Source organism: Rhinichthys klamathensis, unplaced genomic scaffold (genome assembly GCF_029890125.1).
Source record: "Rhinichthys klamathensis goyatoka isolate OS25496 unplaced genomic scaffold, OSU_Roscu_1.1 h1tg000270l_1, whole genome shotgun sequence".
Taxonomy (NCBI): domain Eukaryota; kingdom Metazoa; phylum Chordata; class Actinopteri; order Cypriniformes; family Leuciscidae; genus Rhinichthys; species Rhinichthys klamathensis.
Window position 1 is genome coordinate 2,043,857 of NW_026606790.1, and position 12,168 is coordinate 2,056,024.

The 12,168-nt window shown below is 37.6% G+C and overlaps 1 protein-coding gene across 1 annotated transcript; it reads left to right on the forward strand.

Annotated features, from left to right (window-relative positions):
- The first annotated feature begins 1,818 nt into the window (after window positions 1-1,818).
- Window positions 1,819-8,738, forward strand: btc (betacellulin, epidermal growth factor family member). The gene is made up of 6 exons (XM_056268276.1): window positions 1,819-2,032; window positions 2,430-2,534; window positions 4,306-4,423; window positions 4,506-4,652; window positions 4,762-4,895; window positions 7,805-8,738. The coding sequence occupies exons 1-5, from the start codon at window positions 1,993-1,995 to the stop codon at window positions 4,892-4,894; spliced, it is 543 nt and encodes a 180-aa protein (XP_056124251.1). The 5' UTR covers window positions 1,819-1,992; the 3' UTR covers window position 4,895; window positions 7,805-8,738.
- The last annotated feature ends 3,430 nt before the right edge of the window (window positions 8,739-12,168 follow it).

The window sequence follows — 12,168 nt, forward strand, 5'->3', positions numbered from 1 at the left end:
ATAAATCCTTTATCTTTTATTTGGCATACCCTTTGCCCCAAAGATTAAATAAAACATTTAAAAAAAAAAAATGCTATGGTAAATCATAAGTATGACAGTCAAAATTCTGAAATAAATATGGACCATTTTATAAAAAATAAATAAACATCTGAATTTTTGTCATAATTATAACCATTTTATCACACAAATTTGACTGTTTTCTTCATAATTATGATTTAGTATCATATAATGTTATAATATGATTTACGGAAGCATAAAACCCTTTGATTTTTACTTTTAAAGTTTGGGTATAGTAGTATAGTAGCTACATAATTAGCTGGTGAAAATATATTCTTCATGGTTTTATCTTTGTTTTCAAGATATCTTTGTTGTTGTTACTGTATCTAGTCTTTTGTAGCCTATTACTTGTTCAGTTCTAAATTATAAATAAATAATATGCCATCAGTCTGTAGCATTATACGAGTAGGCCTACACATTTGACTGAAAAAAATGGTTGACATGCATCTCTCATGAACTCTGCGGTGTCTGTGCTAAGTTGGGCATGGCATTTGCTGAAGGGGTCGTTGTTTGCAGAGGAGCTTGGTAATACACGGCTTGTGTACGACGGGGAGAGCAGACTCTGGCGACCCCTGCCAGTCACACGTCTTCTTCATCTCCCACGAGAAATCCCACGGCCAATCTATGCGGCCAATGAACACAAGGCCTCACTCCAGCAGCGTGGTGTCCATAGACTCTCAGCTTCATTAGGAGGCGCCGTCTGGAAACATGAGGGGATTTAGGGAACGTCAGAGACTCAGGCTTACCCTTAGGCTACTGAAGTATCTACACACTAATGTAGGGTGACCAGACGTCCCGTTTTTCCCGGGACAGTCCCGTATTTCAACTCTAATTTTAGTGTCCCGACTTATTATGAAAAAATCATGTTTTGTCCCGTATTTCATCGTTAATATATATTTTTTTATATATTATAGGTTCCCCATCCCCCCGTTCTGTGTCTGTCCCGTATTCAACTCCGAGAAATCGGGTCACCCTACACTAATGACTCAGTGAACCAGGGGTTTTCAAACTTTTTGATGCCAAGGGCACACATATGAAGTGTGTTAATTTTTTCCCGTTCTTGTAAACATGTAATAAATCATAAACATAGGCTAGCCTTTAAAATACATGAACATTGACAGAACTTTGTATTCTCTCAAATTTCTCAAAATGTGTGGCTCAATAATCTGAAAACGTTCTGTCTCTGACTTCTTTCTTTTTCATTTTTCTTCTGAGATTTCTTCTTTTTTCAACAAGCTGTCAGAGTTGGGTACTCCACTTTAAGATTGTATGGTGTGATGCTAGGTCATTAAATTTTCAGCACTCAATAAAAATCTGAAAAAATGACTAAGTGTGTTTGGCCTCTCTCTCTCTAAACCTTGCTGCCATTCTTTGTCTATATTGCTATGTATATTTGGAGTCCAGGGGATTTCAATGCATGGTCTACACTACAGTAAGGGATGCCAATTTTTTTATTTTTTTATATCAAACTATTTTTCGTGTAAAAAAAAAAGTAAAAGAAAACATGTAGCCTATTTGTAATCTTTAAATGGAGCTAATCTGTGATTGAAAGTGAAATGTTTTTGCAATGTAGGCTATAAGCATCATAAAGTAATTATATGGTATCCACGTGTCATTATAGGCAATGCTCAATTTTATGCAATATGCATCAATATGAATCCTTTGCCTAATAAAAGGCATAATATTAATACATTTCCAAAGTCATTCACACATAAAGGCGGGGGAAACTCACTAGCACCTCCCCACGCACGCCTTAGTCAATCCGTCAGTCTCTCCTCTAAGCTTGAGGAAACCCGAAAGGAAACTTTGGGAAGACTGCTGAAAAGTTATTAGCGACTCAATAAAATAATCGCTCTAAAATGAACGACATGACAACTGAATCTGAAGCAACACGGGGATCGAAGTCTTCAGTTTGAGGCGCAACGCGAAATACAAATGGACAGGACGCGTATGTTGATTTGGGGAATAATCACAGGTACGATTCACCATTGTTGCTTTGCCTATTCAACGCCTTTAACTGTGCTCTGTTTGTCTACAAAGCAGCTATAGATTGTAGAAGTACCCGTTTGCCAACTTTTCCTTACAGCTCTTTATTGTATTTATTAATAATGTGCTCGTGACATCAAGAGTTGAGTGTCTAACTTCTTTAACACTATTATGCCAGTTTCTATTTTTAGCACTGGAATTTAGTTTATCACATTAGAAGACCTTCTACTGGTTAATCATAGAGGGAGGGATTTTAAAGTTTAACCACGATTAAGAGGCCTATAAACCCAGTGTAACATTTGCCTGGAATCCTGCAAAGCAATCTAATCCCACAGTTCTGGAGACATGCATGAGCCACCTGTGATTTGTTTGTTGTCTGCCCTCAGCTGTTGTCCTATGCAAATACTCCCAGGCTGAATGGAATACCACAAATGCACAGGCGAATGGGACTGTGTCCTGCAATCCCCATGACAACAGCAGCAACTGCACAGGTAAATGTCAATGGCACCCCAACCTGTTCTTCTCAAATAATGGGCTAGCCAAGCTTGAGATATTTTCCATTTGCTCCTCTTTCAACATTCCACCTCATGCAGAAAGCGTGTTTTGAAGCTGTGCTGGGGTTCGACTAACACTGACTTTGAAGACATGAGATGAAACGCTTTTGTTTAAAAAAAAAAAAAAAAAAAGGTCCCCTGGGCCTGACATAAGACTTGATAGCATGACCACCAGCTTAGGAGATAAATAGGGTATTAGATTAAAATATATTTGTATAGCATTAAAAAGCTGGTGTTATTTGATCACACAATTCTGTCAAAGCATTTGCTTAACATGAAGGATATTATAATCTGTTAACTGAGGACAATTGGACTATGATAATAATTCAGCTTCTTAGTCCCCTTCAAACCTTGTAATTTGATTTAAGAATAGATAATACTCTCAAGCTCAAGTTTAGCATCTCTGTATAGCTGGTAACCCTCAGATCATGTTGCATGTGGCCAGAGAGGTTGTAATTAGATCCTTTCCCATACAACTTTTAGTTCATTCTGAAGTCAGAGCTCAAGTTTCAGTTTCTGTAGAGCGGTTTCTTTTCTAGCTCAGTCCTTTGAACGGAGTTTGGCTTTTACAGTGCCTTGTATAACGACGCACACAAAATATTGTAAATGAGTAAACGGACAACCCTAATAACATTACTCTGTATTTTAAGGATGCACAATATATAGACTGTAACGGTTCCACCAAAGTCGAGTCAGTTTTCTGAGTCCAAATGCAGTTTATTCCATAATTCAAAAAGCGTACAAACAAAGCAATAACTTAACCATTACCTTGACTAAGCATGGCATGGACATGAAACTCACAGCAGTGGACTACAGCATCAAATGATGACAAAGCTAGACTAAAACACATGGCAAAATGAGGGCTATAAATACATAGACTACTGATGCGCAAATGATAAACACCTGAACGCAATGAAAACGTAACAAATGAAAACAAAAGCACATGGGATGAACACAAGAGAAACTGGGAATCATGTGACAACAAAGAGCCCAACCAAGCACCAGCCTTACATTGAGATGATGTTTGTTATTGACTGTTATTTTTACATTTAGATTACCTTTGCCAAAGTTTACCTTTAAAAACACAAATAACTCTGTTAAATGTAATCTTTAACAAAAGTTTTTTCATGAATCCCTAAATTCACTTGACTGATTTTAGTTTTTGGTGTTTATTTTTGATTTCATCAGATAAAATAGTATAACATTAAAATCGGCCATAATAACATGGACATTTATTGGACAGAATTTTTGTTTCTATTACACTGCTTTTAATTGCTTTTTTAAAATTTCTATTTCAAAATAAATGCTGTTCTTTCGAACTTTCTATTAATCAAAGAATCCTGAAAAAAAGTATCACAGTTTCCACAAAACATTAAGCAGCACAACTGTTGTCAACATTGATAGAAATAAGAAATATTTCATGAGCACCAAATCATCATATTAGAATGATTTCTGAAGGATCATGTGACACTGGAGACTAGAGTAATGATGCTGAAAATTCAGCTTTAAATAAAAATAAAAAAAATAGAAAACAGTTTTAAATTGTAACCATATTTAACAGTATTTCTGTATATTGACCAAATAAATGCAGTCTTGTTGAGCATAACAGACAGCTTTCAAAAACATTAAGAAATGATTGATCTTGTAGTTTTGAACATTAGTTTACATGTTTGATGGTGATATGTATCCCTGCTTTAAATCTATACAGATTTAAAAGATGACCACAAATGGAGTGGTCACTTCTCTAAGTGTCCAAAGGACTATAAGCATTACTGTATCCATGGTGTTTGCCGTTTTGTGGAGGAACAGAACACTCCTTCATGCAGGTGAGACTTTGACCTGTCCATCACTCAACCAATCAGAGCTCAAGTAAAAGTTGAATCATTTTTTTTTAATACTTTTGCACAGATGTGAAATTGGATATATTGGCTCTAGGTGCGAATATCTTGATCTTAATTACCATGTGGGAGAACGAAGAAAAATAGTCATCGCATGTGTGGTCGCAGGATTGGTCTTTCTGATTTTGCTCATCGTCTTCATATACGTCTGTACACAGTGAGTGATGTGTTGCACTATTAAGAGCATTGTACCTTCAAGTGTCGGTCTTCAGTGTTTATTTAATCTTTAATGTTGTTCTTTTTACCGTCTTCCTACTTTTTCACAGTAAACGATATAAACCATGTAGAAAGAAGAAGAGAAAAAAGGAAACAAGTGATGAAGATGAGAAGCTCAGTTCACTAAACACACATGAAGCTTTAGCTGCTCCGGTCGACACATGCGACACTAATGCTGTATGAAGTGAGTATTTATTCTTCAATTTGCCTCATTCATTTTGCATTAACCGCGTATTGAATTAGGGCCACTGTCTGTTCAGATCATGGAAAACAGTGGTTCTTATAGTTTAAGTGAAATCCCAATGCAATACCGAAATTGTTTATCATACAAAACAAAATATTTTAATGAATTGGTTTATTATTGGTTTCTGAATGTCTCTTCATGCTGTTTGCAACTAATATTTCACTGCATAAAACACATTGTGTTCAGTACAAACTAGGATAGGGTGATATATCGTTGTCCTTCTCGATGCCATACGAGAATCATTACACTGGCGCCAAATATCGATATTCTAATTAATAAAACAAGGTGCTATAAATAGATTTCCCTGCTCCTAGCATCACTACTTCATGGCTCCTCGAAAAGAGGTTTTTAACGGGATGGCAGACAGCAGTGCGAGCAAAATAATAGATGCCTCAGCCACGTTCAAGTTCAAAGTCTGGACGCACTTCGGCTTTTATACCATCGATGGGACAAACAAAATCGACAGAGTACGCAATAAACAAGAACTGCCTGGTAAAAGTAAAGTGCACTGGTAATACCACGAACATGTAAAGCCACTTGCAACTCCATCACCCTGATCTCTTTGAAAATGTTTAATTTACATAAAAAGTTTTTTAGAACATTTTGTGTTGTTTTCTAACAGTTTGGAGTTGAATAAAGAGAGAAAACCTGCACTTAACCTTTTCACAAGCATTTTGTTTTCATAGTTAGACAGATATGGTGATGTGTCATTATAGGATTGTCTAGCAATATATTGATTATCGCAGAATTGCTGTATCGTGATATCGGTATCGTGAGCCATGTATCGTATCCGTGAGGTACCCTCTGATTCCCACCCCTAGTACAAACCACATTTATCTTTGTTTTAAATGAACCTAACCTGGCCCTAGCCAGATGAATTTCGCTCCGCCTAGCTTCACTCACATCCATCTGGAACCTCTTCCATTGAGAGTGATTTCTCCAACCAACTTTATGGTTTAGCCAATCAGGACGCAGGGCGGGAGTTTCATAGATGTGACGTAGTGGAGAAGCGACCGTGAGACTGTTTTGATTCAGACAACAATGGCGGTTCGCATCAAGGAAACAAGCGTTAAAGGAGCTGTATGTAAGATTGTGGCCAAAACTAGCACTGCAATCACTGTCAAATTACTGTAGAGTGGTGTATCCCCTCCCCCTCCTCCCTCACTCGAGGTTGCCAGATCGGCTGCAGGATCCAGCAGGAACGTGACGAGCTGCAGCTGTGGTAACTAGAGCAGAGCTGGCAACCCGGATGCCGCAACACTACTGACTTCGTGATTGGTAGATAGGTGGAGGGTGGAGCATCAGACCAAAACACAACATGACAACATCAACATCAGTTGAGGGCTGCAACTGCACTTTTTAAATGACAATATCCTGGCCACACTACTGTTGTCAGTGATATAAGTATTTGAAATGTACATGATTTCTTAATGTCTAGTGACATTTCAGGGCCATTTTATGATTAATTGAAATAAATTTCTTACATACAGCTCCTTTAACATTGATGCTGCTATTTCATCCGTGTTGTCCAATCTACCTAATATTGTTTCATTAAAAGAACATCAGAGAACGGCTCTTAAGGCTTTTTTTTTTCACGGGTTGGCTTCGGTGTGAGTGGTTGAAATAGCACGTCGATAAAGATGACAGACAAGTGGCTTATCCAATCATATGCAAGGATTTTTGATAAGGCCCAGCCTTCTGAAACGCCATTTCAATGGATCGGTTCCAGATGGATGAGTGAAGCTAGGCGGAGCGAAATTCATCTGGCTAGGGCCAGGTTAAAATGAACCTGCATTTAATGAAATCGGTGTCATATCTTCTTTTATCTGACATAGTTTAGTTACATTTTTTTATAGGGTATGTTTATACGACAACGGTGTACTAAAAACAGAAAAAGTTTTTCCTTTGCTGTTTTCGCGTACAGACGAAAACGTTGTCAAAACGATCGCCGTTCACAAGGATCTGCAAAAATGGCTAAAAACGCTGTATTCTGCATGCCAGGCCAGTAGTTGGCAATGTCACTTTGTAAAGAAACACTACGTGCCTATAGACTAAACACATAATACACATGCGCATGACATCACCCGTTTCTCAAAATCGCATCATGATTTCAAAAGCTTGCATTTTCAAAACGTCGTTCTCGTATAAATGAAATGCCAAAACGCATAAAAAGTTTTCCATTTTCAGTTAAAAATGGTGTGGTGTAAATGGCCCCGTCTATATTGGCATCTGATGAATTTGTCTAGCCTTTATTAAAGGGATAGTGCACCCAAAACATTTTTAATTCTATAACCATTTACTCTCCCTTATGTCAATTCAAAACTTATGAGCATCCAAAACGAATCCAAATCCAAAACGAAAGATTATGAGCATTAAAGATCAGAATAACACAAAATTGGATTTGGATCCACAAGTGTTGACGCCAGTTTTCTCCTTTTAATTAGAGAATATGTCTTTTTATTTATATATATATATATTTTTTTTTCATGCTTGATCCACCATCATAACCACTTGTTCTCTGATTCTTATTAAACAAAATGTCCATCTTATTATAAAATTAAATATTTGCTCCAATAAGAAATTGATCTGTATTCTGCACTAAGCTCTATAAAACTGCATGACAGTTTGTTCATACCATTCAAGGACCTTGACTTGTCATCCTCTCTTAGTTCATGCCAAAAGCATTTTAGATGTGCACAGCAAGCTCTGTAAAGGAAAGTATGGACACAATAAGCGAAATGCTTGTTTGACGTGTGGAAATATTGTGACGCTGTTCTGACCTTGGTTGCTAGAAAGTCAGGTAAACTTTTAGTTCAAATAGATGGGTCTAATGATCTTTTTTGTTTCAGTAAAAACAGGGAAGTGATCCTGCCAGGGTTGGGAATGGCCTGGAAATGTGGACTTGTCCTGCCAAGTTATGAATGCAGTGCTTTACAGTATAATCCTGAGTGGACTTTAAATGAATTTGGGAGATATGGTGTGTCAGGCAACCTTTGCCAATCTGTATGCTACTGTTTACCTCATTCTTCATGCCACAAAAGATTTTTATACTTTTCAGAAAAAAAGTGTCGATGAACTGAACAAATATGCCTTCAGACTGGCTGTAGTGACAAAGTGGTGCCGTTCAATATGCTGAATGCAAACAAAGCCTATCCATGTTGGTTTAGATATAGGCCTATTTCTATTGCATACGAAGCACAGAATATTGAAAAAAAAAATCCATATAATGTTAAATTAAAAATGAAATTATAACAGTTTAAGCAGTTTCTGAAAGTAGTTCTCCTGACAGTAACGGACCAAAATATTCTATTAACTTTGATTTATTTATTAACATGTAAATACAAAATGTTTTGCTTTGTTTGATTTTAAAAGAATATATTAAGTAAATTGTGGAGGAAAATTACCATCTATATATGTGAAAAAGTATTTTTGTTTTCTTTATTGAGCTTTTTGACAGAAAAGTATAATAAATAAATAAAAAGATTTGCAATTTGTTCAAAAATATTTACTGATAAACTTTTTTTAATGAAAAAGAATAATTGTATATATTTGTGTTCGGTTAGATACAGTTTGGAAATATGTTATTCGCTGGTGATGTAAAGCTAGGAGTATGTTTCAAATGCTGTTCAGATTTCGAAGCACTAAACATTTTTAAGATTTTCTTTAAATGCAAAGCTATATTTACTTTATACCCTAAAATGTCTTTATAAATTCATGCGAGTATTGTTACACAAGAAAGTCTGATTTTCAGTGGGTGCTCCAGTGGTTTTAAGTGATGGATTTGTTTTTGTAAAATGTAAATGGTTGCATTATGTTCTGTAAACAATGTGAATGTGGCACATAAACTGATCATTTCTTCACGCCAAGGTGGAAAATGTCCATGGAATGTGCAAAGGTGCTTGGTTAGAATAAACTGTCGTCCAACCCTGCTTCCAAAAAAATGTTCCATCTGCTTAATTGTTTGTTTTTCGCCCTAGTTTCAACTGCCCTCAAACATCCAGTCTGTGGGATTATTTTGCCGTTATCATTATAGATAAAGCTTTGAAGAGGTCTTAAGAACTTTTATTACTCATAAGTTTTCGAAGCTTCAGTCTGTGCTGATGCCAATAGAAACTGGCTGGTGTGACCAGCACGGGCAGACCTCGTGTTTCAACACAGCCATAAATAGCTCTTCTTGGCTTGATGTCAGTGATTGGAGAACGACAGGAATCCAGCACCTCAGTTGGTGGAACCTTGTGAGGCAGAAGTTTTTCCATGATATTTATCAGAGCGGTGTCAAATGTAACAGAACATCACTTAACCAGACAACAGTATGCATTGATTTCAAGCCTGAGTTTTTGATATTTTCAAAAGTATTTTTTTGTTGCAAGATGTAAAAGCTGTGATAGATCATATGATTTAAGACCCATTTAAACTTTTGTTCCACCTGTAGCAATGACCTGTGTCGAATATCTCAATTGGCTGAATTTCCCCTGAACTAAAGCAGCAGGAAACGCAAATGTAAGGTGTGTCTCAAAGTGAATGAAATAGGTAACCGATACAACACTCTTTCTGAAGGAGATAAGAGATCACTCACCTTTTTTCTCTCAGAAAAAAAAAAATCTTCTTAAAGCTATATGATATCTTCATCAGTGAGACAGTAAGTTGAACTCGAGAATCAGTCCGATTTGTGAGAATCACTCAGACTGCTTTTGTGAACTGAATCAACTGATTCATTGACGAAACAAACTCAAAAAACAATTAGTTAGAATTCTTATGAACAGTTTTTAGAAGAACTATGATTTGTGAATAATTACTTTAAGTTTTTTCACCCCGCGCCAAAAATAGTCTGGGGAGGAAGGACGGGCCACCTGGAGTGTTGGAAGGTAACAGGCAGGTGTTCAGGTTGGAGCCGGCAGGCTAGGAAGGCTCCAGGGTGATACCGGCGATACAGGAGCCAGAGAGGTGCCGGTAGCTCAAGGAACCAAGGGGGCGCCCCCTCCAAAATTTTCTTGGGAGGAGCTATGGGGTTGTGAACCAGAGCGGACTCTGGAGCAGGCTCTGGGAATGCTTTCTCTAGAGCGGGTTCTAGACTTTCAGTCCCTGGAACGGACTCGGGGATTTCCTTCATTGAAACCATCTCTGAGATTTCACTCACTGGAACGGACTCGGGAATTTCTCTCACTGGAACAGACTTGGGAGCAGACTCTGGATGTTAGGACCTGAGAGGGGAAGATGTCTTCAGAACCAGCCGGATGGAAATAACTGCAGGATCAGCCACCTTTGCTAGGTCGGTGCTGTTCAAACCCATCTTCCAGGCTTGAGGGGAGACTGGAGGGATGGGTGAGATGGTCCTGAAGTTGAGATGTGGAGGGTTCGGTAGCAGGCTCGGGGTGAGCTGGAGCGCCCATATGCTCTCAGGATGGGACTGGATCAGCGTGTGTAGTGTCATCTTTAACTTAATCACGAAATCAGAACCATTTAGCCTGAGGATGTAGTTAATATAATTAACTAGGGGTAGATAACATTTAGCTGGAGCAAGAAACTGAAATAAATCATCATCCAGTCCTATCCGAAAGCAGGCATTGACTGTAGAATTGCTCCAGCTCACCAGATGGGAATACTCCAAAAAGTCCTCCACATACCGCTCTAGTGGCTGACCGTTCTGGCAGATGGTGTACAGGAGATGGTCCTCAGCCCTCTTTCTAGCCTCAGTAAGATCCATGCTTGAGTCTTTAGCCCTATTCAGACAGGACTTTTCCAGGGGGTTGTTAGAGAAATTCATGTTTCACAGACGTACTTTGCGATTTTAATCCCATCTGAATCTGCCAACTCTGTGTTTTTCCTCACACAACCTCTGTAAAAATTCCAGAGCAAATTACCTACTGTTTTTTGGCAAACTCAACAGTCCTCTGAGAAATCTAATCCCGTCCGAATGCGAATGTCTGTGGTTGCTGATGTTGTATTATTCTAACGCTTCTCCTCGTGCGTTTTTTACCTACCTTCAGCATGCTTTCATTTAGTTTCAATATGGATGCTGTCAGATGAAAAAAAACCAACAACATAAAATTAATAAATAGTCAAATCGTGGAAACTGCAAAGACTACCCATTTTAATATCAGTGTCAGGTCTAGATTTCTCTGCTTACTTGTGTGGGTTTATTATAAACAGCCACTTCTACGAACTCGTGAAATGTACTTAAATAGGGTTTTTATAATAAATTTTAATTTAGGCCTATACGGAGCAGTTGAATGCTTGAACTGGATTGGTTGACACACGTGCAATTATTTTCAGGGAAATGTTATGAACAAATAATACAATACATATATGTCATATTCACACAAGCACAGCAGATGACCTTCTGTATAACACCCATATATAGAAAACACACTCACCTCTGTAATAAACACTGAGATGTTAGTCCTGCCTGAATCAGTACATGAAATGTTACAGACGTTGAGTGATAATTGTAACTCAATTGTCCTTTAAAAAACTAGTCCCGTCTGAATAAGGTATTTGTTGGGTCCTGGATTCTGTCACGGTGGGTGGCTGTAATGAAAGTGCATGACAATGTAGTAAACTAAATAGTCTTTTAATTGTAAATGGAAACACAGGAGATAAACTTGAAGATAGAGTAGAACAACCACTTCAACATAGACATAAAACAATCCAGGACAAGGAACAGACTGAAACTGAGGGCTTAAGTACAGAGGAGCTAATGAGTTAATTAACAAGGAACAGGTGAATGAGATGAATCAATTAAACACTTGGGAAAACCAGCAAACAGAAAGTGAACACTAAAAAAACAAAACAAAACCCTGACAAGTAATACCCCCTTGTGATTTTTTTTTGAAGCTTTTGCTTGTGTGGAAAAGGGTGGTTGCTAACAAGTGGCTAAATGGGACTACAGAGATTGTCAGGAACATAAATGTCATTACACCGAACAGGTCACCTCATACTCACTAATCCAATTTTACCGCCTTGTGTTCATGATCATGCTTTTGCAAATTATTCCTCAAACATTTGGGTAAAATGTTTAAGTCATGCGATCGTGGTCTACAGTAGTTCGTTTAGCTTTTTACTTCTGCCGATTTTATGGCTTCAAAATTCATAAAAGTTGTTCATTTGTGATTATTGATTAATAAAATGTGTAAGAATCATAATCTTTTGTTAGTCACAGAGCTTATTTTCTGCAATAATCCAAAAGCCAATGGAAAATTATATTGGGTTTTTT

What these genes read in the sequence shown, in the direction of transcription:
- btc (XM_056268276.1), top strand. Translation starts at nt 1,993, where the DNA reads ATGGACAGGACGCGTATGTTGATTTGGGGAATAATCACAG. An exon ending in CAACAGCAGCAACTGCACAG is followed by an intron (nt 2,535 to 4,305) that starts GTAAATGTCAAT and finishes AAATCTATACAG; the next exon opens with ATTTAAAAGATGACCACAAA. An exon ending in CAGAACACTCCTTCATGCAG is followed by an intron (nt 4,424 to 4,505) that starts GTGAGACTTTGA and finishes ACTTTTGCACAG; the next exon opens with ATGTGAAATTGGATATATTG.